General features: G+C 40.6%; 1 protein-coding gene across 1 annotated transcript in view; it reads right to left on the bottom strand.

Annotated features, from left to right (window-relative positions):
• Positions 1–7156: 7156 nt before the first annotated feature.
• The window catches only part of MAPK1 (mitogen-activated protein kinase 1), a 33785-nt gene continuing 14528 nt past the window's right edge, over positions 7157–26413 (bottom strand). The window contains exons 2-9 of the mRNA XM_054172793.1: positions 25977–26159; positions 24578–24767; positions 18231–18347; positions 16426–16540; positions 15777–15908; positions 13604–13713; positions 12801–12928; positions 7157–10645 (exon numbers count right to left, since the gene is read on the bottom strand). Of these exons, the coding sequence (XP_054028768.1) occupies positions 12812–12928; positions 13604–13713; positions 15777–15908; positions 16426–16540; positions 18231–18347; positions 24578–24767; positions 25977–26159 (964 nt within the window). The 3' untranslated portion in view covers positions 7157–10645; positions 12801–12811. The remainder of the gene's footprint in view (positions 10646–12800; positions 12929–13603; positions 13714–15776; positions 15909–16425; positions 16541–18230; positions 18348–24577; positions 24768–25976; positions 26160–26413) is intronic.

Here is a 26413-nt window from a genome sequence, read left to right on the forward strand (position 1 = left end):
AAAGGTGCTTGCCAAGGTTTTTACTGCTGTCTCACAAGGAAGTGTCATTTGCCTAGCAAAACACTCATCTCATGTAACTACCAACAGGTCACACACACATCAAAATAAAAGAAGGCAGAACAAAACAAAAAACTGATTTCAGAGTTTAAGTTGGGAATAACTCTGCTGCCAGATGAACTTAAAGAGTGGAAAAGAGAGAAAAATCTAATAGGTCACAGACGAGGCATTGACAAGCAACATCATTTAGTCTGCACCAACAGGAAAAAACAGGGAGTGAAGCCAGAGGGCCAGGAAAGAGAGAACCCCAGAGGATGATTCCCTGAAGGCACGCAACAGGAGAAACAGTGTTAAGGACCATGTATTTTGGACATCTTTCCCCTCTGCTTCCCTGCACACCCACCTCTGCTCATGCATGCATCTCAAAACCAGCCTGTTCCCATGGTACAGATGAGGAGGTGATTTTTACCTGCATACACAAAAGGCAGCTGACTGCATCCTCAGGGAGCTGGAAATAATAAGTTGCTTATCTCTCCATCACTGCAGAAAATTCAGCCATTTGAATATTCTCCTGAAGTATGCCACAGGATTGCCTATAACATTCATCCCCCAAAGAAACAGCATGAAATCCCTTAAACATTACATTTAGCCTACTGCTACACAAAGCAGCGACAGGCCCACCACCACACATGCATACACGAAGGAAAATTGTTCTGAAGAGCTTAACATCTGACTGCTAATTAGAGCTCCTCAGGACTGCTTTCTACAAGAGAAGGGGAACACTGCCGGTAAAAACATCCCCTCAGCTCCATACCTTTTCTCCTGCCTGCACACCCTGGAGCCAGCCACACAGCACTTGTTGCTCCATTTTGGACAGCATGCCAAGGCAACACAGCAGAGCAGTGTATCTGTTTTTTTAACTAAAACATAGCACTTTATGTTCTCTGCACAGGTCAGGCCACTTCCACTTTTTTTCCACCACCCTCTCAATTGGATAGGAAACAGTCAGTCCTTTGCTAGATCTGATAGGTTCCAAGGACAAAACACTACCCCAGCAACAGTTTCCTAATCAGCTTCCAACCGTAAGTGATCTTCCCCTCTCTACTTGCTACACACATTGTGAGAGAGATTTACATAAAAATGTATTATTGCTCCACTGACAATCAGTTTGACACAAGTGTTGATTTGCTGTCATCTAGCAAACTATGCTGCGAAGTTCCTGCCTTGAAATAATTGCTGTCAATGCTGTTGTCTGGAACTCGTCACTAGGAGCAGATTGCTGTGGAGGCTAGTCTCTGAAAGGTTGCTTGTAGAAGGCACAGATATGGCTTTGCAGTCACTAAGTGCAATGTGTTGGTCCTTCAGGAGAGCACAATTAAGGTTTACAGCTTAGGTAATGTCACACATTTACAGAGCAGCACCACAAATAACTTCACTGTGTGTTTACAGTAATTTTATTTACAAGTTACCACATGACACCTGTAGTACTACTGTTTGAGAACACCATTAGCAGTAAGAGAGGTCACATCTAAGAAGAGTAGGAGGCAGCAGAGGGAAAGGTGCACAGAAAAGCTCTTTAGTTATAACTGAAAGGTGATATTTTTCTAGACATTGAAAGCAAGGAGGAATAAACATGATGAGAAGAACAAGGTCTTCAGCCCTGATATTTCTACAGCATGAAAATTTTTGTACAGTGATACTTTAGTATGATTAACACTACACACTAGCTGCCAAATGCAAGTGGTGGGGAAATGGCTGTCTTAATATCTTGCCCTCCTGAGCACCCAGAAAGGAAAAACAAGGCTTCCCTCTTTGGGAAGGGCTGGTTTATATGCAGAGCCAGTAGAACAGAATTGCTACTAGGAGCCAGGAGAAACAGAACTTAAGACTAGAGAGTTCCCATGCATTGCATATTGCCTGTGTGGTCTTATCTGGTCTGGAGTTAAGTAGTTGGTGGGCAAAACCAGTTGCAGCATTCCACAAGTCTTTTTACAGTGCTGTGATCTCATAAGGCCGAGTACAGCTTAGCAGAATCCCAAAGTCAAGCAGGGAAATAAAGCTCTTCTGCTCTCTTATCATCCTTGGCTCTAACCATGCTGGTGTTGAGCCTGGGCCTTTTTCAAGAGGAAAAATGTGGAGGAGCAATTCCAGAGAAACACTCTACATCTAGATGGATTGAGGATAAGACTCGGAAGGAACTAAGCTTAATGCAGCACCAGATGCAACCCTTTTCTGCTTCGAAGTAGAGCAGCCAGAAAGCAAACAAGCATCACTCAGGACCCATTTTTTCACCCCCCTCCAGACATCTTTAATGGTCTTGAAGCAACTGTCAATGCACATGATCCATGCTGGTGGCTGGAAAGACAATGAAAATAAAAGCTGCAAAGGAATAATTATTTCCACTACTAACTAGACACAGGATATATTGCTTTTGGTACAATGCCATTTATTGTCACAAGAAGAAAACCAGTGATTAAGTTGAGCACACATGAATAATGCAGACCTTTGCCATGCTGGAACAACAGTGTATTATACTTAGAGAAATGTCACCAAGTCAGCTGTAAAAACAGCTTAGTACAGTTCTTCCCAAATACCAAACAGATGCTCAAAATCAAGTTTATAAATTAAGTTTAGCTACAAAAGAATGCTTCAGCAGCAACCACAGTTGTGGTGTTCTTTTATCCCCACACTTTTGCCTGGAGCATTGCACTTGTGCTGCAGCTGAGAGAAAACACAGGCTTAGACCACGTAGCTAATGTGACAGCAACAATCTTCACGTCAGTACTTCTGAGTGTGTAAGCTGACCTGCAAAGGTTTGTGGTCCCTCCACAGCTGTGGTCATCCCTATTCAAAAAGCCTGCAGAAGTATGTACATGGACAAACACTAACAAAAAGCTTTCTGAAAACACAGAATGTATTACAAAGTCTACAGTCTGAACTCTTTGAGTCTGTGATGTCTCAAAACCATGTTAGAATATTTATGAATGTCAACACTTCCAGGAAGATAGAAAGGTTTTATAGTCAACATTTCCCTTAAGTACTAGCTATTGAAATCAAGTGAAGTGGGAGACAGGCTTGACGGGAAAAAACCCTTCCCAGTTCACTTGATGTAATCAGTGAGTTTCTAACCAAAAGTCTGGACATTCAGCATTTTTGCATTTGCAGTTTTAAGGCAGAAAAACATCTTCAGAGCAAGCCATTTAGTCTTGCAGCTAACAACAACAAAAATCCCTAAGAGGTGCATCTCAAGCTTTTAGCAATGAGCAGATATTAACAGTTTCTGTGGCCTTCTCTTACAGCACTGGGCTTTATTTTTTCTTTCTTGCACTAAAAGCCTGAATTCTGAACTGGTTCTCAGCTATGCTGAAGCATGCATCATGGCTACACAGACTACAATTTCCCACTGTTATTTCTGAGTTGTGTGTTCAAGGTCAGCATTAAGATTGTACAGTGGAATTCACAGATCACTACTACACTGTGTATTGTCCACCTTGGGGCTACCCTGGGCTGCAGGACAGTTGCTGCTCTGCACCACCAACTTTTCTCCCGAGTCAGCGGCTGTAACCAGTAGCCCAGGAGTCAGCTGCCTGCAACCCCGGCCCAGCCCCACAAAGCACAGCAATGCCCTTGGCTCAGCTTTACAGAAGCAAACAAAAGTTGAGCAATGAGACTGTAGGTAATTTACACCCATGCAAGATACAGAAAGCAAGAACAAAGAAGCTAAATCATCGAGTCATTCACAGAAGAGCAAAAGACTCTAGAGAAAAAATACTAACATGGAAAGCATTAAACCCTTGAGGAAGAGCAGCTCAGTGGAAGACAAGAACTCAGCAAGATCAAAGGTCAGGCCAGTCCAAGCAGCAATGGAAGGAGACATGGAGAAGAACTACTTCAGCTGACAGCTACTACAGCTGAGCACACATAAGGCTCACAAGTTAAATGAAAGTATTAATTCCGTATTTTTAGGTGAAAAATGCTCTGAAATTCCAGTTATATTTCTTGTTCTTTTCTGGGCACTTAGAACACTTCAGGGCTCTTGTTTTCAGCCTTCCTGTACAAACATAAGCTACCTCTGCACCAAATGAAAAGCTTGAAGGATCACACACTTCCCCATCACATAAATTCATTAGATAGAACGGGAAGGAACTTCAGGAAATTGTGTCCGTGCTGAGAGGAGGATGGGAGGCAATTTTAGGGAAGTAGCAGGGAGCTTTCACTGTTCACAAATTATTTAACCATTTAGAGTCAAAAGGAGAAGACTTTGAACCAGGGACCACTGGCGTTCAAGCAAACTTCCCAACAGCAACAACGAAGCACAAGGGAACTGGATTTTGTGCCACACTGCAGCCAAAGGCCTTGTTCCTTTCTGTTCCTTTTGTCTATTTTTGAATCTCCTTCCCAGAAATCCCAGTCACCAGGTCACATGTTGTGCTTCCAAAGGGAAGAGTCTCAGGAGACCTTCATTCTTACCTCTTCACTGCTTTTACATCAGTGTAACCAAGGGGATCTGTAATCTGTTATCAGCAGAAAGCTCACAAATCCTATAGAAGGTTTTGGGAACAACTGGAACTTGTTTAGACTCAGTTTGAATGGGAAGACAGAGAAAAGTGAATGATCAATAGCAAGATACAGTGAAAAAACAGGCAGGGATCTGGGAAACACCTGAAGGGAAGTCATCAGTGTGAGTGATTTGTAAAGAGGAAAGAGAGTGGTTACAGAACAGTTCCAACATCTAGCTCCCAAGGTTAGCTTTCACATGACCACCACGATTGAGACCACATCTCTGATGGTAGGTGAGAACATTGGCCACTTCTTGCATTTGGCTAAGCACCAGGATATTGGTTTGCTGCGTCACCAGAGCTGCCTTTGCAACTAGAGTTCAAGCCCTAGAACTTGCTGAAGTTTCATGAATGGTGAAATAAGAGCAAGACAACCACCAACAGACATGGCTCATATAGATGTGATGCAGTTCCTAAGTCTTCCACATGCCTCAGTTTCCTTACTCTTGAAGCTGATCAAATGTTACATATATGCAAGTCAGTTGAAAAAGAAATGTGCATAACACAGAAGGTGGCATCTTTGGTCTGCAGAGAGTCTTGAGGATAGAGATCTACAAAGCTTGATGCCATCAAACCCACACTAGTATCTCTTTCAATAAACACAGCTTTACTCCAAAGCAGTTCCTCAGAAGCCTTCAGGAGTGCTTGAGTGCACCAACTCCCCAGCACAGCCAGCTCAAGCCTCCAGAACACCCAAAGGGCACAGAAATAGGCCAAGTCCACACCCAGACCCAAGTGTCCACCTCTATGGTCTTTGACTTCAACAGTTTAAGAGTGCAAACACTTGAAGCTTGCAATGGAGAGGATCACTGACCAGTTTGGGGGAAACACAGGAAATATGTGGTATTTCAAACCAACTCTACTTCAACAAGGATTACAGGAACATTAATCAATCAGCAGCTTGTCAAAACCTCCACTGAGACAGACTGCAGTGTAGTCACACCCTGAAGTAACTCACTGAAGCACAGCATTCTGCCAGGGGGAACAAGGAAAGCAAGAAGGAGCTCCAGTCCACAGAAAAGAGAAAACATGCATAAACCTATCTCTGGCAAAAATCAAATTCTTAATATTTGGGGGGGAGGGAAACACCAAGAAACCCCAAACATACTCTGCTGTGAAAACCAAAGAGGGAATGGAGAGATTAATTGTAACAAGCCAATTCTCAGAGTTGTTCCAGACTTGTCAGTTACAGCTCAGGTCTCTTTACTTTCAGCTCACATTTTCTGTGCTTTCATGTTAATCAGAGAAGTTTCTAGCTGCCACTATCAAACCACACCTTTTAAGAGTTCAGTTCTTTGGCACAGTCTGATTTTAGGCTAAAAACATAAATAATAATGATTAAAACAAAAAAACCCACAAAAAGCCCATGACAAGTGATGTAAGCTTACTTGCATATCTCCCAGAACTCACATTCCCAATCCTTGGCTGGAAACCTTTCGGTAGAAGGATGAAGCCATTTGGTCTCTAAGGATTGCTTGAGCCATTATTTTCAAGACCTGCTGGGAACAGCACAGGAGCTGTATGAACAGCATCACAGAGTGGCAAAAAGCCTGTGACTCATTAGGTACCACTGGAATCTCTGCTCAGCACTTCAAAATATTGATGACTTCATAACCGTCTTGCACTAAAGATAAAACATTTCTGCCTGTCTATAAACTTCACTTACGTTTTTTTTTCATATGGCTTCCCCAATTTGCTTTCCAGCTGGCCAAGTCATACAGTGAAGCAAACACCCTTGAGCATTTGCAGATACTCAGCGTGGGCCGCTCACAACTGCAGTGCTCCGGTGACGGTCACTGTTCAGCGTGGCTAACGGGACACCCGCGGGTGCTTCAAACCCCAATGCCAGTCATTCTAGACATGCACAGTACTATGCTGATTTGGTAATACAGGGACACGGTTTAATGATTTTTCTTTGCATTTGTTTTTTTTACAAGAAGATTCCGATGCCAAAACCAAAACAGAACATTAAGTTACCTGATCTCAAAAAGAAACCCACGTACGCTTACAACATCAAAAGAATAAGACGAAATATAAACCTTTGCTACTTACAACTGATCTATACAGATGAACCAAATCACAAAGCTGTCACAATAGAAACGTTTAATTGTTACAGTGAATAAGAACATACAGAAAATGATTCCTTTTTTAAATTTTTTTTTTTCCTTTTTATAAAATCTTCCTTTGCCTTTTTTTAATTTATTTTTATTATTTTAAACTTACCATTAACTAAATTAGCTATGCAGGACTTGGGGGGTACATGACTAAGAAGGCACCAACAGTACAAAGCAAAGACAAAGCAGTTTTGAGTATTCTGAGTGCTCTACACTGATACAACACAAGAAAAGGCAACAATAGTAAGTAAACCAGCTGCAACCTTTAGAATTTTGTTATAGATTTACAAAGGTAGCCCAACTTTTACACTTCCTCTGACATTTCACTTAGTTTGATCACAGCACATGCTACAAAAACCACTGTAAGCTTCACTTTACTAATGTGCACTTTTCACTAATTTAGTGTCTTGATTTCAATTGTTAACTAAACCATTTTGAACCACAAACGTATTTAAAACTTAGTAAAAGGATTGGTTTGGGTTTGGTTTTTTTTTGTTGTTTAAACCACTGCATTTACAAAAATATCTCCCCTAAAATCTGGGATCGCTTGAAGACATCGCTGTACAAATATAAAAGTACTATGCGAGGGACCAAATTCGTGAGTACATGGTGTGTATGTATAGAACTATATTTATACCATATCACGGTGCTGTAACAACACAATAAATTTATCAGTAACCAAGGACTATATAAACTACACTAACATAAGCAAATATATATTAATAAAGTTTAAATCTATAGTACAGTTGCTCAGCAAACAACCTGGACATGGTATAAATATATCGTAGCATATTACAGGGGTGGTTTGTTTTCTTTCTCATTTTTCTCATTCTGCAAGGAAAAACCAAGCTCAGCTCCTCGGGTTCCATTTGGCCACTGCCAAGTTATGTCACCACTGCTACTCCTGCAAGCTCCCGGTGCCACCACACAGCTCAGCCCATGTAGTGTTTTGTACACTTCAGATTTGATAGAACGTGGTATCAGGATCAGGAAGGGTCTGGCGACAGTCAGCACAGCAGAGGAAGATGCTCCTTTGCCAAAGCATCCAGGAGAATCTGATGTTTGCATATGTTGTTTTTCAGCTGCAAGGTTGGAATGTTTTCGACGGTGAATTGTTTACATTCCTTATTCCCAAAACATCTTTACCACGAAATATGGATGTTACTTGACTAAGAGTTGCTGTTCTCTGCTCTAAAATATAAAAACTACATAAAGAACAACATAAAAAACTAAACCCAAAAAATCAATGCAAAATGCTGAAATCACTGACCTAACAGTGTTGTTAGAGGCACCTTCTTTTAAACTATTGTCAAAAATCTCAAAAAAAGAAAAAAGCAGCTTCTGCATTTGATGCTTCAACAAATTGAACCCAGGGATGTTTACTGGAGTCAGTAAGAGGCTGATGAATGTGGTTACTGATACTGATGGGTTCAGCAGGAATAGTGAAGGAAGAAAGCCTGAAAGCACCAGATGTTAGGTAGAGCAAACCCTCAGCTTCTCATTTGGAGAGACAGAATGCAAGGGCAGGTTGCACCTCCCCAGAAAATCCCAAATTAATGAAAGTATGAAGAAAAGAACTGGGAAAGAAAAGGGTGAAGCTGCCAAAGTTTTTCCTTAATAACCTTCAAGGGAGGCGTTACAAACTAATTCAGTAACAGTCATCATTCCAACCGTGCCAGCAGTGATTCCTGTAGTAGCCACGATCCTACAAGAAACAGAGATTCTAGAAATATTTCAACTTTTCCAAAGTGATGAGAAAAGCATTTTGGTAAGGATGTGCAGGAATGCCCAGAGACATCGCTACACTGGCATCAACAGTCAAGTGCATATTTCTGTAGAAATGTTTTCAGCATAGGTTCCATACCTCCACTCAGTGATCTCTTGTGCAGCGTCCTGACAATGCTCCCAGTTTGTTCCCCGCAACAGAGGTTTATGTACCACAGGAACTTCCCAATAGAAAATGCCCTTTAATGATGAACCCTTGCTTATTAAAAAAAATTAGTTTTGGCAGACTAATGCTAAAACTAGAGGAAAAAGAAAATGTTTAAATGGAATCTTGTAAGCACCCTTATCTATTGAAGTCTACATTAATGGCTTTCTAGATTTCTTTGAAGAGCAGACTAAATGGTATGAGGAAGCCTGGAGTTATTAACCAGCAAGCATCCTTATATACTACAGTAGAAACTGAACCTGATTTCCATTCAAACACATTACCCAAGAGGAAACCAAAAACTAATTCTTAATGTTAATGTGAAGATATAAGATTTAAATTTATTTCCAGGAATTACAAGTGCATTTTGTTCATATTAGCAAGCAGTCTTTATACAATCCATTCTTCACTGCTGCCAAAATAAAAGGAGAAAAAAAGACAGCAGAGATATGAAAAGCTAAAAATAGAACTATTTTTTCCTAAGTTATTTGTTGAATAGCATTTCAGTTGAACACAACTCAGAGGTAACAATAGATTATTTTTTTTCTCAATCATAGGCATGTGGCACTTAGACAATCATCTTTGCACAGAAAGCTTTAACAGTCATGCGAGGGCACAGTAATTATTTTAAACAAGGCAAATTTCTCACCACAGAGAGCAGTGGGGAAAGAAAAGGAGGCACTGCACTGGAACATAACACCTAGTAAACTCCACATTATACAATTTCAGTAACAAATACTTGAAAAGATCATTAAAAGGTATACAATTTTAAACGTTATTTAGTGCTAGCTTTGTTTGGTTGTCCTAACTCAGCATTATCAGAAAAGTTTGATAGTACTTGACAACAGAACAGTACTTCATGTCACGAGCTCATGGAGGCTTGATTACAAATCACCATAGTGTAGGTTGCAAGAAATGAACTTGAGATGCTGACATGCTGTAGGAGCAAAAGTAAAATCAAACTTTCTCATTTAAAGATGCAGTGTTCCTCTCTGCAAGAATTCTAAATGTCAGTGATTAGATTCGAATGTTACAACTATCAATCCTCATCTGAAGCATTTCATTGGTATGCAGAATGTAGACTGAGTTTATTAACATCAGATTTTGGTTTCTCGCTTGCCACCTCATACGGATGCCTTCCCCAGAGAGAAGCATTCCCCATTGGGTCATCATGCCACTATGTTCTTTGTTAATCTTCCACCACACGGTGAGTAAACAGCAGTTGGCCAGCTGCCACTCATTCTCTTTGCACGAGTCTTATAAACACTACTACACGGGATGAGCTTTGGAAGTACTATGCCTCCACCCTGGTTAAACTTTGAGTGATCTCTTTTAGAAAAGGCAGGGAGAAAAAGGTACAAATTTTGTCAACACATGGAAAAATGTTTCTAGATGAATTCAATTGATTTGGGTTCCTATGTGGTTCTCACACTGTATAGAATACCTGTATGTACAGCACAGGACACCCAAACAAGTGCATAAGCAAGATTAACATGAACACGACTTATGCTGTAATCCATAGCATAATGGTATCAGCTCCGCTGGATGCTAACCACTTCTAGTTAAAAAAGGAAGTGCAAAAAAAAATATCTGGGATGTCACTGACTTAAAGTGCCCTGAATAGTAGCTTTTCTAAAAAAAATGCCAGCGACTTCAGTAAAGTCAGAAAAACATAGTTCATGGTGTAAACTTCTTAGAGGTTAATGAATTCTCTTCTTGGACATTGATCCAGGAGTGAAAGGAACCACTGCATCTTTCAAACCAGAAAGCAAGCAGTTAAAATACGGCCAGCAGTAGGTGCACTTACAGTACAGTACTGCAACAGGTCAACAATGGGCATTAGCATAGGAGTGTCAATTACAATTCTTCAGGCTTAAAAGATTCACTGAAAGCATGAAAAGCCAAAACTACCAGGAACTGCCCTCCTGAATGGCTCAAAGGAGTTAGTGGATAAGCTGAGAGAGGCCACAAGACATGACCAACAATAAAGAACTGGGAAGAGGAACAGCAACGTTTGAGCATGCCCAGTCCTTTAAGTCCTTGTCCTACAAAAAAGAGCAAAGACATATTTCAGTGAAGACAGTTTTAACATCACCCTTCCACCCAAGCATGTTTCCTACCCCTATGCTTTAGAGATGCTATGTTTACCACAGAGAGCAGTACCAATACATGTTAAAAAGAAAAGAAAAAAGCCAGAGACAGTGACTATCAGTACGTGACATTTTAAGTCATTAATTTAATCTTCAAAGGATTAGGAATATTAATTGTGGCTAATGAAGATTTGGTAATCTGAAGAACATGTTTTCTTCACATTGCTTCTTAATTCCAGAAACTACAGCCAAGGGGAAAGTTGTGAATCTTAAGAACTAACCCCCACTGAGAAGAGCTAGCTGATGAAGCCCAAGGGGTGCTCAGGGAAACAGCAACACACAGGAGGAAGCTGTTACGGTCTCTTTCAAGCCATCTCCTAGGGAATGACCTTCACCAGGATGTCAACAACTGATGGTTAAACTGTTTTGAGGAGTGGCACAGCTAATAATTGTAATCATTCTAACCACAGGTGACTGGGGCAAATCGCCAGCAGATCATTTTTGGGTTGAGTACAATATTGAAATTTCATTTTCATGTCAGCCAAGTCAGCTCCTTGTCTGAAGGTAACATTTTTAGCAAACCAGAAATTCCCTTTATCCCTAATCCCTTTATCCCTTAATCCCTAATACAACCTAGGTAAGTATGGCAAAGAGGCAAACAGGAGAGATCCTAAACTATGATTTACTATAAAGTTGTATGTTTGCTCTTCCTTCCTTCACACTATGGCCCATCAATAACAGGTTTCATCTTACACCTGAAAATTGATGCCATTTTCTTTCAGACTGGCCTCAGGCACTGTCAGAGCCTCTTATACAGAATTCCTTCAGAAAAAGAAGGAATACAAGAAACCTGTTCCTGTGTCCCAGGTCTGCATCTTGGCAACGTCCAGCTAATAACGTCCAGCTGAGGTGTGAACCTCAGATTTACCTAACTTTGAATTATTAATACAGTTTCAAGTCTCAGCTAGTAAACATAAACAAACTCAATACACTGTTTCTAAAGAGCAGAATGACTTCATCTGTGTACACTTCCATATGTTTGAATAATCAAGCCAGTGGCAGCAGGAGTTACTCTTAAGTGAAAACTGTATTTTCAGAAGTGTCCTCCACCTGTTGGGATTTTTTTGTTACTCTGTTTCTTTCTTTGACAGATTTCTTGCAGGGAGGCACTTCACTGGCTCAAAACCGAACCTTTCTGCTGGACGAGCAACAAAAGCTGTGGTTGTAGAACCCTGCTGCTGGAGAATAGCACAGGGACTACTTTTAAGCCATAAACCATGCAGCCTAGGTTAAGGCCATCTTCTGCTTTTCTCTTTCAGACACAAAACACTGATGATTTGAACTATTAGTATCATAGAAGTTTTTTAAGACTAGGTAGGAGGAGGAAGTATTTTACCATTGAAGTGGCAAGACACCAGCAGAGGTTGCCCAGAGAGGAGTTAAATTTCCCATGCCTGGAACCATTCCAGGTCAGGTTGGACAAGGCTCTGAGTAACCTGCTCCAGCTGAAGATGTCCCTGCTCCCTGCAGTGAGTGTGGACTAGGTATCTTTAAAGGTCACTTCCAAACCATTCTATGTTTGTAAGTATTATTTACTCAATACTGTTTCAGAGGTACTTAAAACTGAGGTGAAATCCTACTGAAGCTTCCCTGTGTTGTTGTTTTTTTCCCCCATTAAAATGATTAAGAGATTTCTCCTTTGTACAAGACATTTTAGGAAGAATGCTTTTTTATAGCATCTGAAGCCATGTTACAAAATGGTCTGTGAAGCACATTGCCCCCTTTAAAGTGCTTTTTGAATAAACTTTGTGTTTCATTAGCTTTCACTCTGAGAACCACTGTTTAAGTGTAATTCTTATTCCTTAAATGTGACATAAAAAGGTAAATAGCTCAGGCAATTGTTTGGATTCCCTGTAGGCAGTTCAGTGCTGTAAACAAAATGGAACTGTTTCTTCACAAAAGAACAGGTCTGAGGCCAAATGCCTAAGCACAAAGCTACCTTCTCACAGCTCCTTATTATATCCCTAGAAAAGGTAAGTTCCACATCTCACTAGCGGGAACAAGGTTCCAGAATTCTTGCCCAGGTGCTGTGGAATTGCTGTGACTTTACCTATGCACAACTTAAGATCGATATCCTGGCTGGAATCTAGCAGTTTCCTCAAAAATCAGTTCTTTCAGCTTTTCCTTCGGTAAATCGTCCAACTCCATGTCAAACTTGAAGGGTGCTTCAGCTACAGGCTAAATAACAGAAAGATACATTATTACCATATTTAACACAACTCTTCAGCTGAATTTTATGGAGTCCCTGTTACAGGGTGAAAAATCTGAAAACGTGCTTCTATTAGTCCTCTGTGTGCTTTATACCTTAGTTTACCACATTTAAAATCAAATCCTAGTAAGCAGGCACTCAAATCTAACAAATAGTTTAATGTGTGGTTTAAAGGGCTCACAACTTAGTATCTATGTGAAGAAAAATGATCTGAAACATTTGTATTTCTCAGAATAAACAGGTCTGCCCCTTAAGAAAAAGTAGCTTATTTCCATCTCCCCTGCTTTACCACAAGTAAGTGAAATCTCATCAGAGCTGTACACTAAACTCCAGAGAACTCAGGCCAGGAGGTTGTACATGATTAAGCTGATGGCAAAGCCAGTTACTCTCCTCCTTTATCTAACTTTACAAAACAAGCTGATGGCAAGATGTGAAGTTGCTGTTTCAGGAGAGCACACCTTAGCATCTACTAAGCTGTGCCCTGCCTCCAAAATGTCGTACTAGAAGAAATACAACATTTGGGTAAATTGAAGCAATTCAATCTTCAACTCCACTAGAGCAGAAGAAACACTGTTCTTAAACTAAGGAAGAAAATACTCTGTTGCATCATTTAATCAACTTTTAAATTTGAATAACATCTTTACCTCATCACTTGGATCATAATACTGCTCCAGATATGGATGGGCTAAAGCTTGCTCCACTTCAATCCGCTTATGAGGATTAAAGGTCAACATTTTATCCAACAAATCAAGTGCTAAGAGGAGAAAAAAAAGTGAGCAAGACTTTAATACAGACTCCAAAGTACAAAGTGCTATAAACACTGATATTACACAGAAAATGCTTGCTGCCCTAATTTCAGTTTACATCTGGAACTCCCCAGCTGTAGCAGTAGCAGAAGCAGCAGATTGCCTCCTGTAACTTGAACACAGCATCTTTGCCTGCCCATCCTCTCAGCATTCCCTGGTTACAGTTTCCTTTGGCACAGTCCAATTGATGTGCTCCCTTTCGAAGGCTCCTCAGCATCAGAGCATGTGGTGAGGGGAGAAACGTGTAGAAGAACCCTGTGCTACAATCTGGCTTTAACTACAGCAGGAATTCAACAGATTTTTCTTTACTCAGATGCTTTGGATTTTTGTGCCAAAAATCCAAACCAAGACAGAGCATTTCTGAAATGAGTAGGTATTCCAAAATATGCTCTTGTTCTGAAAACTTGGCTGTTTACTGACAAAAAATGTCATCCAGAAGTCATGAGGAGTTCCAGTTCATCACAGTGAACTATCCCAGTGTAACTAGCAGCCCCAATACACTCTCCAGCTAAGATGCAAATCTATTGAATATTCATGTGATTCAGGAAAAAGCTGCTGGAAGACAACTTATAAAGGATCCATGGAGAACCTGAAGATCCAGTAAGCCAGAGTGAGGTCTGATGAAATGCTGAACAAAAGTTACAAGTCAGAGCTACTGCAAATGTTCAGCTACTTGGATTGTAACATTCTCCTTTTCCAAGAAAAGAGAAGGGTAACAGTAGCAAGAAGCCCTAAATTCCATTCCGTTTTTCCTCTCCACCACATCGTTTATGACATAGAACTTTAAAGAGACTTCTTACTGCAGCAAAGTAGTTGTAGCTTTGCATCAGGCTGAGGTGCATACCAAGCACCACAGAAGAGACAGACCTCACTGCTGCGCTCAAAGGCAGCCTGGGAAGGCTGCAAACTTGCACAGTGATTAACATTAAATATTGTGGTGCAGCTTTCTCAGCACTGTCAGCTCACATGGTCCCTCCGTGCTGGAGCCTGTTGTGCACAGAGCTTTTCACCGCAGTGATTGACAAACAGCTTTTTGAAAAACTGCTCTGTCAAAGCTGCTCTGAAGATGGAGCTGAGAAGGTGTTGCAGAAGTCACGCGAACGGCATGTTCCCTGAGCAGCTCAGCGTGTCAGCACTGCTACAATTGGAGCTGTCAGAAGCCCACAGTGAAATTCTCACATTGATGAGCACTGTTATAAAAGCAGAATAAATCACTGCTGTTTCTCTCAATGATGAGGATAATCAGCTCTACACAGTTCCATCTGCAGAAATCAGCTTTTACATGCTAGTGCAGGGCCCAAACATATTCACTAAGAGTAAATTGCCATCTCAGTTTAAAAATAAGAGATTTATGAATTGTCAGAGCAGGTAGAGCACTGCACTGGAAATACAACCACTCTGCCTGAAGCAGACTTTTAAGAAGCACATTAACAGCTATTAATATCTAGCAAAACAAAATCCTGTTTGCCTTTTAGCAAAGCCCTGTTAAAGGCAACGATTACAACATTTCCCTCTTTTCTAACTTTTGCTCCACTTATAACTGAATTTTTTAACCTACTAAATTTTAACCTTTCATACTGCCTAGAGACAGAATCAACGTTATCAACAGATCTGGAACTAACACAGTCTGCACAGACTACACACAGCTCAGCAAGAAGCTGGTTTTAGAAGCAGAGTTCAAATTGTGCTAATGCTAAATTCCAACACCCATTCAACACTTGAGTAAGACATCATTCTTCCAAAGACAATAACCAGTTAGGATTTACATGGAAGTTAAAGACCAAACACCACTACACAATCTCAGAATTACTAGAAATGGCTTTAAAAAGATAAGCCAGCATGAGGATTTCATGCTGGTTTATGACTTTATGTTGGATTTATATTGCCCTTTTAAGAGGCCTGCATGTTCTATCTCCTATACAGATACAGCTAAATTCTTAGGGTGGCTTAAAAAAAAACCCAAACCATTCTACCATTGTTTTCTGATACAATGTAATAGAGCATAAAATACCTTTGGGGTCAGCATTTGGAAAGAGCCTGTTCCATGGTACCTTATTTTTGTGTGGTAGGGAAAGCAAGTAGTTTCTGGCCTTTAAATTTATTATACAATTCAAATCTTCTTGGGAAGGGGATCCAAGTATACCTAAAAGAAATAAAATGCAAACAGTGCTCATTACAATGTTTACATCACATTTGCTAAAACTCAATACTAAAAATGCTGGCAAGAGTATTTCAGACTTTACAATTTTTTTAGAAGCCTTCAGTCAAAAGATTTAAGGTTTTGGGTTTTTTTGTCACTCATAAACAAATGCATTTGAGGTTTGTAACCTGTTTAGAAGGTCAAATTAGGAGCTGTGTCTTCAGAAATGGTTAAAAATATGACTGGCACCAACTAGTATTCTGGAGCTTTTCATTTTTACAATGCCTCTGCTGATGTACTGAATGAATTACTGTGTTTCCTCTAGTTAGCCCCCAGATCCCTGATTTGTTATAGAAATCACTGCAGAAATACCCAGAGGGAACAGATGCTACACCTACAGATCCATACGTTTCACACTGACCAGCGAGAGGAAAAAACGAGCAACCAAGACCAGTCTCGCTGGTGGAAAAGATGGAGAGAGACAGATGGACATAAAAATGCTACTTCTGTGAAAGCTTACCAAGGATATGGTTAAGTTGGTCAAGGTAGTGTTTTCCTGGAAAGATAGGTCTGTTGGAGAGCATCTCTGCCAGAATACAGCCCACTGACCAGATGTCAATAGACTTGGTGTAACCCTGCAAGTAAAGCAAAACCACATTCTTGTCAAATCTGTGCATAATTGCAGCAACATGTTACTGGAGCAAATTGTGAAAGTGCATGCAGAGAAACATTTTTCTTTTTAGATGAGTCATGATTGTTCATGCTGTTTAGTTTTTCTGTACAGAATGAAATCATTAAGAACTGTGGACCAAAACACTGCTTGGAAGGGGTGGCAAGGACAGATGTCAGAGATGCTTTTCCAAAAGGATTCTTGAAGTTCAGCTAAACATATCACTAACAGAAAATTTTTAGGACTCCCTAATGTTACAGCAAATTTAATGAATTTTGGAAACAAGCTGTTCTTAATTCCGTAGCTCCTAAGAGTATGCTAAACATGCGTGAAGAAAGCCATCCTTCTTCCTTGTTGGATCTAACACCACATAAATAAGCAGCCTTCTGCAAAGGGGCAAAAGCAACATAGACTGTGGGTTAGCGGACTTGTAAATCACAGCAGTAATGAACAAGTCAAGAGAAGGCCAAGAACAGAAAAGGGAATTAAAGAAGAATGGAACAAATTTGCCATATTGTCACATGTGTGGCTAATCTGTCTCATCCACAAGAAATGAAACACAGGGTAACACAGGGGTGAGCTCACCTCAAGAACCCCTGGCCCTGTAAGCTCCCTTGCCTTCCTCTCCCACAGCCTGTTGCCCAACATGCCCCACCTCATTAGCAAGGGGCTTCCCACCAAAGCTGAGAACTTTGCTGGATCCACAGCCACTTCGGCACTGGCTTCTCCAGACCTGATCACCTGAGCGCTTGCTTTCAAGGCCTTGCAATTCTCAAAGGAAATCAGGCTACAGACCAGGAAATATTGAGAAATTATTTTCTTGTAAGAACTGCTGGCAAATATATGTAGATATCCAGAGACAGGGGTAGGTTGCCCTGTGTTTATGGCCTCGATGCAAGTTTATGATAAGCTGGGAAAAACCCCTCAGCTAAAAGTGCATTAGACTATATTGCCACAACAAATAAAACCCAAGGAACAATAATCCTACAGGAACAACAGTCTTTGGGGAGTACAAAATACAGAGACAGATGTCACATCTATTTTTCTAACAAGTGTTTGGCTGTAGAAACTAGTGCAAAGGTTATGAAGGAAACCCACCACCCATTACTGACACCACACAGGGGCTGGATACACCTTAAGACAGCCAAGAGAGGAGCGTAAGAACAATTCCAAGCATAAAAAAAATCCCCAAAGGGCTGATTTCATTAAGACTATGGGGATGCAATTAAGACTGACACACACCAAAGATCACATGCTTTTAGAATCAGATTCACCCTCATCATACATTCTAAACCTAAATCAAGATGTCAAGATAATACTAAGGCAGCATTTGCAAGCCTTGATGAAGGCAGCAGTAAAATGCTCTCATTATCAGCACTTCTGTCCTGCTCTGCAGAAGAGCATTTGATAGAAAGCTTCATGACTGGCAAGGAACTGGACACCTGGGAACTCAAGCACAAGATTACTCAGTTGTAGTATCCAGTAACTGTATCTGGAGTCACAAATTGATTACAATCCAGTAGCCCTACTGCAAATCCATTACCACATGTGTGTTCCGATCCTAAAAACACAGAAAGGGGATGGCAGGGACCAGAATCAGCACTGACAAGTGAACAGCCAGAAACAGAGGCACAACAGTGCACTGTGCTTCTCACCTTAGAATTCAGCATGATTTCAGGAGCCCTGTACCAACGTGTGGCCACGTACTCTGTCAAGAATCCTGTGTGATCATGATCTGGATCTGCAACACGAGCCAGTCCAAAGTCACAAATCTGGTTTTAAAGAAATTATATTAAAAAAACAACAAAAAAAGGCATATTAGAGACATACAGCTTCCAACACCACAACATTACTAACTGCCCTCTCCCTAACCCACAGGGTAACACCTACAGACACAGTGATGGGAATCTCTTTATAGACACAAGTAATTGCAGAGGTTAAGAAAAATGTTTTGGATTAAGTACAAAGCATATCTGACTCAGCCAAGTAGGGGCCAGGAGGAATAAGCAAACAGTTTGGGAAAAACAGAGGTTCCTGGTGCACAATTTCTCTCCCTCTATGAGTTTACTGAACAACACCTTCTCTGCCAGGTACATGTGCTCCAACCTGTTATTAGAAATTGACCAGAAAATGAAAAAAGATTAAGATTTCCAGAAAGCAAAATTACCAACACATTGGCAGCCAAGTTCAACACCCATTTTTACAAAAGCTACCATGATAGCTGCATCTCTGCACGAGAAACAGCCTATGCAATCATGAGGTAGTGGTAGACTGGAAAGATGACAGGTTGCTGAAGGAAGCGTGAGCTTGAATAAAAAGAAAAACAGACACAAGAAAACCTCTCTCTACTCTGCATCAGGAAAAGAGTTTTATCTAACCATGAAAAGCAAAATAAACTTTGATCTAGACTAGCAAGTTCAAAAAGGGAAAACGTGGTTTTGTTTGTACTCTGTTAAGGAAGCTCTGCAGCTTTAGGAGCTATTTAGTGTCCTCTGTCCAGAGGGAAATTGCCAAAACTGAAGATGTAAAGACAGACAGTGTGCTGGAGTACAGCTGCTGTTCCTTTCCAGAAAAGAAGTGGGGAAACTTGTTGAGTGACAGTTAAGACATACTCATGTGCTTTTGCTAACACCCAACATCACTTTATGGTAACACCCAGAGTGTATTTGCATGAAAGAATTGGTACTCTGAAAAAAACAGGGTATCAAATGCAGGAGTGGAAATGGTCAGGAGGTTCCTCTGATGCATGTTTTATGATAGTTTAATGTTTGATAGCCAAGTGTGTACACTAAGGATATAAGAAAGAGAAGTAACAGTTCACTGTAGTCAATGAAGACTGGAACAGCTAATCCCACCAAAACCGCTGATAACTTTGTACCCTGGCCATGTGCTCCTGCGCTCTCCTGGAGGGACAGCCTGGGAAACAACTGACAGATCAGTTAAGGAAGAGGGCATTCAGCTCACTGGAAGTTAGAACTGAGAGGCAAGATTCAGCAGCAGATTGTTTAACAGAGAGACCTAAAAGGCAATGAGGAAATTAATAAATCATGCTGCATGGGATGACTCCTCTGATTTTAACTACATATTAAGAACCCCCCTAAACCTCCAAGCCTTAGAAAACAAAGAGAACCCTTTTAAGCATGCTAAGGTTTTCTCAGGCTACAGAAACAGAGCAGCTGCTTTGCATGCAGCTTACACAAAGCAAATCAGTACAAATAATCAGAAAAGTCTGCTGTAAAGACAGAAGCAAAGAAACTGTGGAGGGCAGCTTGATGGACTGCAGAAAATTACTGTGCAGGCAGACAAAACTGTTGTAATCTCTTCCTCCTAACCTTAGAAAAAAGCTAGATAAGACTACAGGCAAGGAGATTTGTGCAGAATTACAGCATTACACATGGGCAACCGCTATGATTTATTGCTCTTAACACAAAAGAAGAATGACACTCTCCAGTCTACAGTCAAGAGAAAAAAATGAATTACAGAAAGTATCTGTGAATCTCTCAACTCAAGTAGAAAAATGCATATGGGATGGAAAGGAAAACTAATGACAAAGAGAGCTCATTAAAATGACAAAAAGCTGCTGCAGACTAGAGCAGAAACAGTTTAAGCAGAAGAGAAGAAACACCATTAGTGAGAAAAGCATCAAGGTTGAAGCTGCAAGAAAGAGGTTTTTGGCTGTTAGCAGTGTTTTCACCAGCTGCAGAGCGTCAGGAGCATTAGCAAGGCAGAATAAAAGGGAAGCTGCCTGAACTCCTGGTGCAAGGGATGAAGCACAGACTGACTGTACGCTGGTGAGGGCAGACAGTTCTTGCCCTGTGGCAACAGAACACACTGAACAAAGTAGCTACTTTATTTAAGAGGGGGGGAAGAAAATTGTGAGTCCACGATGCCTGTTCAAATAATAACTGGAAGAAATCAGAGCACCAGAAGGTAGGCTTAGGCTTAGGCTTCTCGGTCAGAACTAAACCACAAGAAACTAATGACAGTCAAAATGCCAAGAAAATTTTGCCTAAGTCATTATAGAGAATAAAAACCTGCATGAACCCAGGTATGTCAGTCAGTGCTTCATGCCTCAGAGAGATAGAACAGATACTACTAGGAGAGAAGGAATGACTTCCTACTAAATAAGTCAATTCATAAAATGCCAGCATCCTATTTATATATATATTTATTAATCTTATTTATATTTATGATTTCATATATTTATATATCTTCCACTTCTTCAAAACAGTATTCTTGTAATCAGTATCAGGTATGTTTTTCATTTGTTCGTTGTGGGTTTCTTTAAACAGAGATGGCTTAAATAGGATGAAGCCCTTGAGCAGATGGGAAGCTGTTTGAGGATCATGTACATATGACCGTTTACTAAGCAAATGAAACAGCCAAGAGTGCTGCAATACCTGCAGCTGTCTCACTGAGCAGTCTGTGTGTACATGTGTATTTGTATAAAAGGAAAAGAAGAGGCTTCCCCTAATTTTAGTTGTTAATAAGTTGTAGTTAAACCAGTAGCATCCTTATAGTAATTGATGGAATTCTGGAGCAGTATAACTTGCTGTTTTCCTCAAACCCCCCCCAACACCCCAAACCACCAACCACCATTTAAAATCCAAGTACCTAATAATTGTTGGATGTTTAATACTTGGGGCTGTTCACTGTGTGGACAGAAAAGCACAACTTAAAAATGACATTGCCAGAGTGTGTTAATGTTAACCAAGTCACAGGAGCAGAGTGGCCACTCAAGCAAGCTGGCACACTGCAATATACCAGTTGAGAATCTTTAAAATACCATGGACATCATTTTCTGAAATCTTAGGGCCACTGGCCTAGGAACATTATATGGGCAAGGGAGATTTTTATCTAAGTGATTTCATTTACAGAACTGAAACAGGTCAAACTGCTGGATACAGATAATATTGTGAAAATATTACCAAAATTGTTAATTGCTATTTTAGAGACTACTCCATGCTGCAGTGTGGCAGCATATATTAGTCTCATTCATGGAAAAGATGCCAGGCTGCTAAAGAGAAGACCAAGATCTTCATTACGCAGGACCCTCACTGGAGAGAGATTCCAAGGTAGTTTTTCCACTGCAAATATGTAGGAAGAGACAGTAGCTAATTCAAATTATGTACTTCAACTTTCATTCACCCTGTGGTAAATCATATTTAAGGTCACATTTAAGTCTATAGCAAAGCCTAAGAAAACAGAAACAGCTTTAGGTTCTGCACTTTCTGCCCTGAGCCTTTTGGCTGCTTTGGACAATCTATAGGGTTCACAGCCAAATTGTATCATTACAGACTCTTCCCTGGAAATGGACTCTATGATCCAGAGGTCAAGGTCATGTTTTAGAGAAGAAAGGAGGAGCTCTTGTTACAGCCTATAGGACTCTGAGCTCCAGAAGAGATCAACAGCTTGCTCTCACAATGCCATTAAAGAAAGAAGCTAATGGCATTACCACTAAAGATGAACAAGCTTTCCATGAACACACTGTGATTTGTGTTTAGGTACAAGAACCGGGTTTATAAGCACACACATGTATAGCTGAGACAGGCTTGCAGAACGGCCCTAAAAGAAGCAAGTTGGTACAAGTTCAGTATTCATAAGGCAAGGCCTAACATCTACTACTTTTCTCTCCAATTCTGTTTAAGCTTTAGATGTGGTATGAATACAAGACCAGAGTTCCCTTTAGGTTATGAATAGGCATGTGCTCTGTCACACAGATTACTCTGCACTAGGTAGCACATACTGCAGCAGCACACTGCTTTTAAACTCCTATAGAAGAAATGGTAACAGTACTCATTAAGGTCACTCTGTAGTGGTTTGCCATACAATCAGCCCCCTTTCTTTTTCATGACCACCTTGTGTTAAAACATTGCCTTTTATTATTTTATTGCTTCTAATTGCACATAACAGAGCTACACTCAAAGCATTCTTTCCTGCTTCCATTGCACAGTTACTATAGATTTTACTCCTTTCTTTCATTAAGGGGTTAATGTCTTGAAAGGATCTGATGTAATAACAGCTGCTGAAATCCCACAGCAAGAGTCAGAGGTGACCAGTCCAGCAGTACCATGCATCAGGAAAAGCTGACAAGTAGCAATGGGAATGTGAAGCAGACTACTCGGGTAGCTAGCATTTAGAATAGACAGGCACACAAACAGCAGAGACTTCTCAGGGCATTGTGACACTTGGAAGGCCACCACCTGGTTTACATTTTGAAGAAGGTATTTTTGGCTTGCTTGGTTGGGTTTGGTTTTGGAGTTTTTTTATGATTAAGCTAGAGGTAGTATAAAAACTAAAGCATAATTAGGTGCAACACAGTGTGGTGCAACAAACTGTGGTACCACATCAGATCAAAGCACTGTGAGCTCTGCAATCTTGCTCCATCAGTGGCCAACAGCAAGCACATAATGTACAACACTCCAGTGTTACCGAGTCTCTCTCATCTTCCATGGATGAGACTAGAGGCAGCATTTTCTTCTACTAACTTGGTAGAAGTTGGGTTTTTTTCATACTAACTTGGTGGTTTAAGTTTTCCTTAATACCTGCAAGGCTCTGTGGTACTGAATTCCACAGCTTAACAACACTGCAAGTGAACTTTCGTGTCCTTTCACCGAGCACACTTCCTGCTCCTTCTGTCCCTTCTCCAGCCTTTCTAACAGGTCTGGACAGTGAATGACTTCTCTACTCACTCTCCCGCTCCCACTAACAATTTTAGCAAATTCTGCTGTATTCATTCTTTCCCTCAAGCACGATCTTCCAGTAGAGGAGTCCCAGGCTAAACAGTTCTTCCTGCTATGGAGAGAAGTACCCTAAAGTCCTGGTCTTCTCACTCCAAAAGGATAAGGAGAAGTGCGGTAACTGATCACGCAGGACCGAAGACTCAAACCCAACAGAAAGCTATAGAATGACACGTTTTCTGGTTTATTCTCTACTTCTGTTCTAATTTTTCACACTTTGTTTGCTTTACTGAATGCACTGAGCTGACATTTTCCAAGAATCATAACGGCTCTGAGGTCATCCTTCTGTAGTATTAACCAGTACAGAGCCCATCATTGGAAATGTAAATCAGCAAGATTCTCTCACCAAGCAATTACTGCGCATGTGATCAGCCACTGACTTTCAGATGCCATTTTAGCTGCCTGCTAATGTAAAATCCTCTTCAAGAAATGAAAATTTAACACTTTAAACAGGGAAATCAAGACCTGAACTATACATAATTTTGAGTTTACTATCTATGTAAATATAATTCTGCTCCAGAGTATTTTCACCCAGCTTTCATTTTCACTAACTATGAGTACAGTGTACAGCTCTGGGGCCCCCAACATAAGAACATGGACCTGCTTAAGCAGAGGAGGTGACAAAGATGATCAGAGGGCTGGAGCACCTCTCCTGTGAAGGCAAGCTGAGTGTTGGGCTTGTTCAGCCTGCAGAAGAGATGACTCCACGGAGACCTTATGGTAGTCTTCTAGTACCTAAAGGAGGGCTACATGAAAAGCTAGAGAGGGACTTTTCACAAGAGCATGTAACAACAGGACAAGGGGGTAAAAGCTTTAAACTGGAAGAGGCTAGACTTAGATTATGTGTCAGGAAGAAGAGCAAGAGTATGAGGCACTGGAACAGGCTGCCCAGAGAAGCTGTGGATGTCCCCTTCCTGGAAGTGTTCAAGGCAAGGTTTGATGGGGTTTTGATCAATCTGGTCTAGTGGAAATTCCCCTGCCCATGGAAGAGGAGTTGGAACCAGATGATCTTTATGGTCTCTTCTAGCGCACACCATTCCATGATCCAAAGAGGCTGTTTCAATGTCACCCTCCAGGTGGAAACAGTGAAGCATTTATTAAATCAGCATAACACTGCTCTCTTACTCAATCTTAATAATGACTGTATCAAACTCGATCACATTTGGCAATCTTTCCAGGATAAAAAGCACATTAATCACCAGTAACAAACCCCCATGCATGGCTCTAGCAGGTAGTCAAATCTGTAAGAAATTTCAACTAACCTTGAGATCACAAGTGGTGTTAAGCAGCAAATTGGAAGGTTTGAGGTCACGGTGAAGCACGTTGGCTGAGTGGATATATTTTAAGCCTCTCAGAATCTGGTAAAGGAAATAACAAATGTGGTCGTTGCTGAGGTGTTGAGTCTTTAGGAGCTTGTAAAGATCTGTCTCCATAAGATCTTGCACGATGTATCTGTAAAGCATCAGATGTAAGGCAGCAAAACAAATGTGGTGTCACGTTAGATATCAATGAACAGTACCCAAGGAAATCTCTGTAAGTTTCTCCCTCTTGCTGCTTTATGACAAAAAGGAAACTATGTAGCTGCTTCACACTTTACAAGTTTTGAATCAAATCAATCCTGTTACATGATGCAGCCCTTTACAGAATAAAGAGGCACCAGCATGTGGCCCTCTCAAGTTAATCATCATAAACCCCTATGTCTTTATGTTAGAGCCTGATTTTCACTGGAATCTTAGTATGATCAGATTCATATCCTGCTTGCTTCCAGTTGTACAAAAGGATGAAGGTAGAAGATCTCTTCGTTTCCGATGAGCCTTCTCTGCCATCTCTCCACTTGAAACATCCAGCTGTTGCTCTCTTTTACTACAGATTTATTATGCTATGTTGAACACAATGGTTTGTCACTTACCAAAATTAAATCCAAATATTTTGAGTCAGATGATGAATTTTTTTTTTAAAGATTGGAATGACCCTAAAGAAAAAGGATTATTTCCCCCCCTCACCTCCACTTTGGCAGGAATGAGTTAAGTAAAATTTTCTCCTGCCTTAATTCAATTTGGCTGCAAAACCCTTGGGGTGTAGTTCCCTGCTCACTTGTCACTGAAACAGGATTTTGTGCAAACACACTACTGCTGCCATTCCTGCTGGGCGTTCCCATCCTCTCCTCTGGGCATTCAGATTGGATCACACAGCTGGGATAGCTTTTTACAGGCAGCATGCACTGCAAAACAGGGGGAGGAGCATGTTTTGCTTTATTTTATTGCCTTTTTTTCCCCAAGATGCATCCATTAGGAACATTTCAGACAATCATAGTGGAGTCTGGCCATTTAATTTTCTCCCCAAAGCAACCAGTTCTAAGCAAATACAGTTTTAAGATTAAGTGATTAAATCATCTCTACAGTGTTGAGTTCTGCCTTGGAAGACAGAAATTATCTTTTTCTTTTCCTGTAAAAGAACAAGCATAACTACTGTTCATCTGCATGTCAAATCCATCTATGTATTCATAAAACTGAACAAACACTATGAGCTTCCCTTTCAATTTGCAAGAGAAACTAAATTGTATTAAATAAGCAGAAGGATGAAAAGGAAGAAATAATCAAAACAGAAAAGGAGGAAACCACTACTAAGTACACAGAATAACTTCAGACTTTGAAAGGATACACATCTTTCATTTGTTCAATAGTTGGAGCTCTGATAATATCATTTATTCCAATAATATTCTCATGCCTGAAGCGCAGTAGGATCTTAATCTCTCTCAGAGTTCTCTGGCAGTATGTCTGATGCTCAAAGGGACTGATTTTCTTTATAGCAACTCGAACTTTGTTGACATTATCATAGGCAGAACTAGAAGAGAATCAATGACATTAGTTATAAGGAATATTGATTTAATTCAGTTCAGAAAGCAAGGACACAAATGCAGCTGAACAGGGGCTGGTGCATTTATTTTATTTTTATCAAAGAGACAAAAGGTGGCAAATGTCTTTTAGTTTGATGAACAGACAAAATACTGTGGTTCTATCACCAGCCTATTTGGGTATCTACAAGTCATTAGCTTGCCCAGCTGACTTGAGAGTCTGCTGATTCTTGGGTACCTGAAC

The sequence above is a fragment of the Dryobates pubescens genome, chromosome 25 (genome assembly GCF_014839835.1).
Source record: "Dryobates pubescens isolate bDryPub1 chromosome 25, bDryPub1.pri, whole genome shotgun sequence".
NCBI classification, from domain to species: domain Eukaryota; kingdom Metazoa; phylum Chordata; class Aves; order Piciformes; family Picidae; genus Dryobates; species Dryobates pubescens.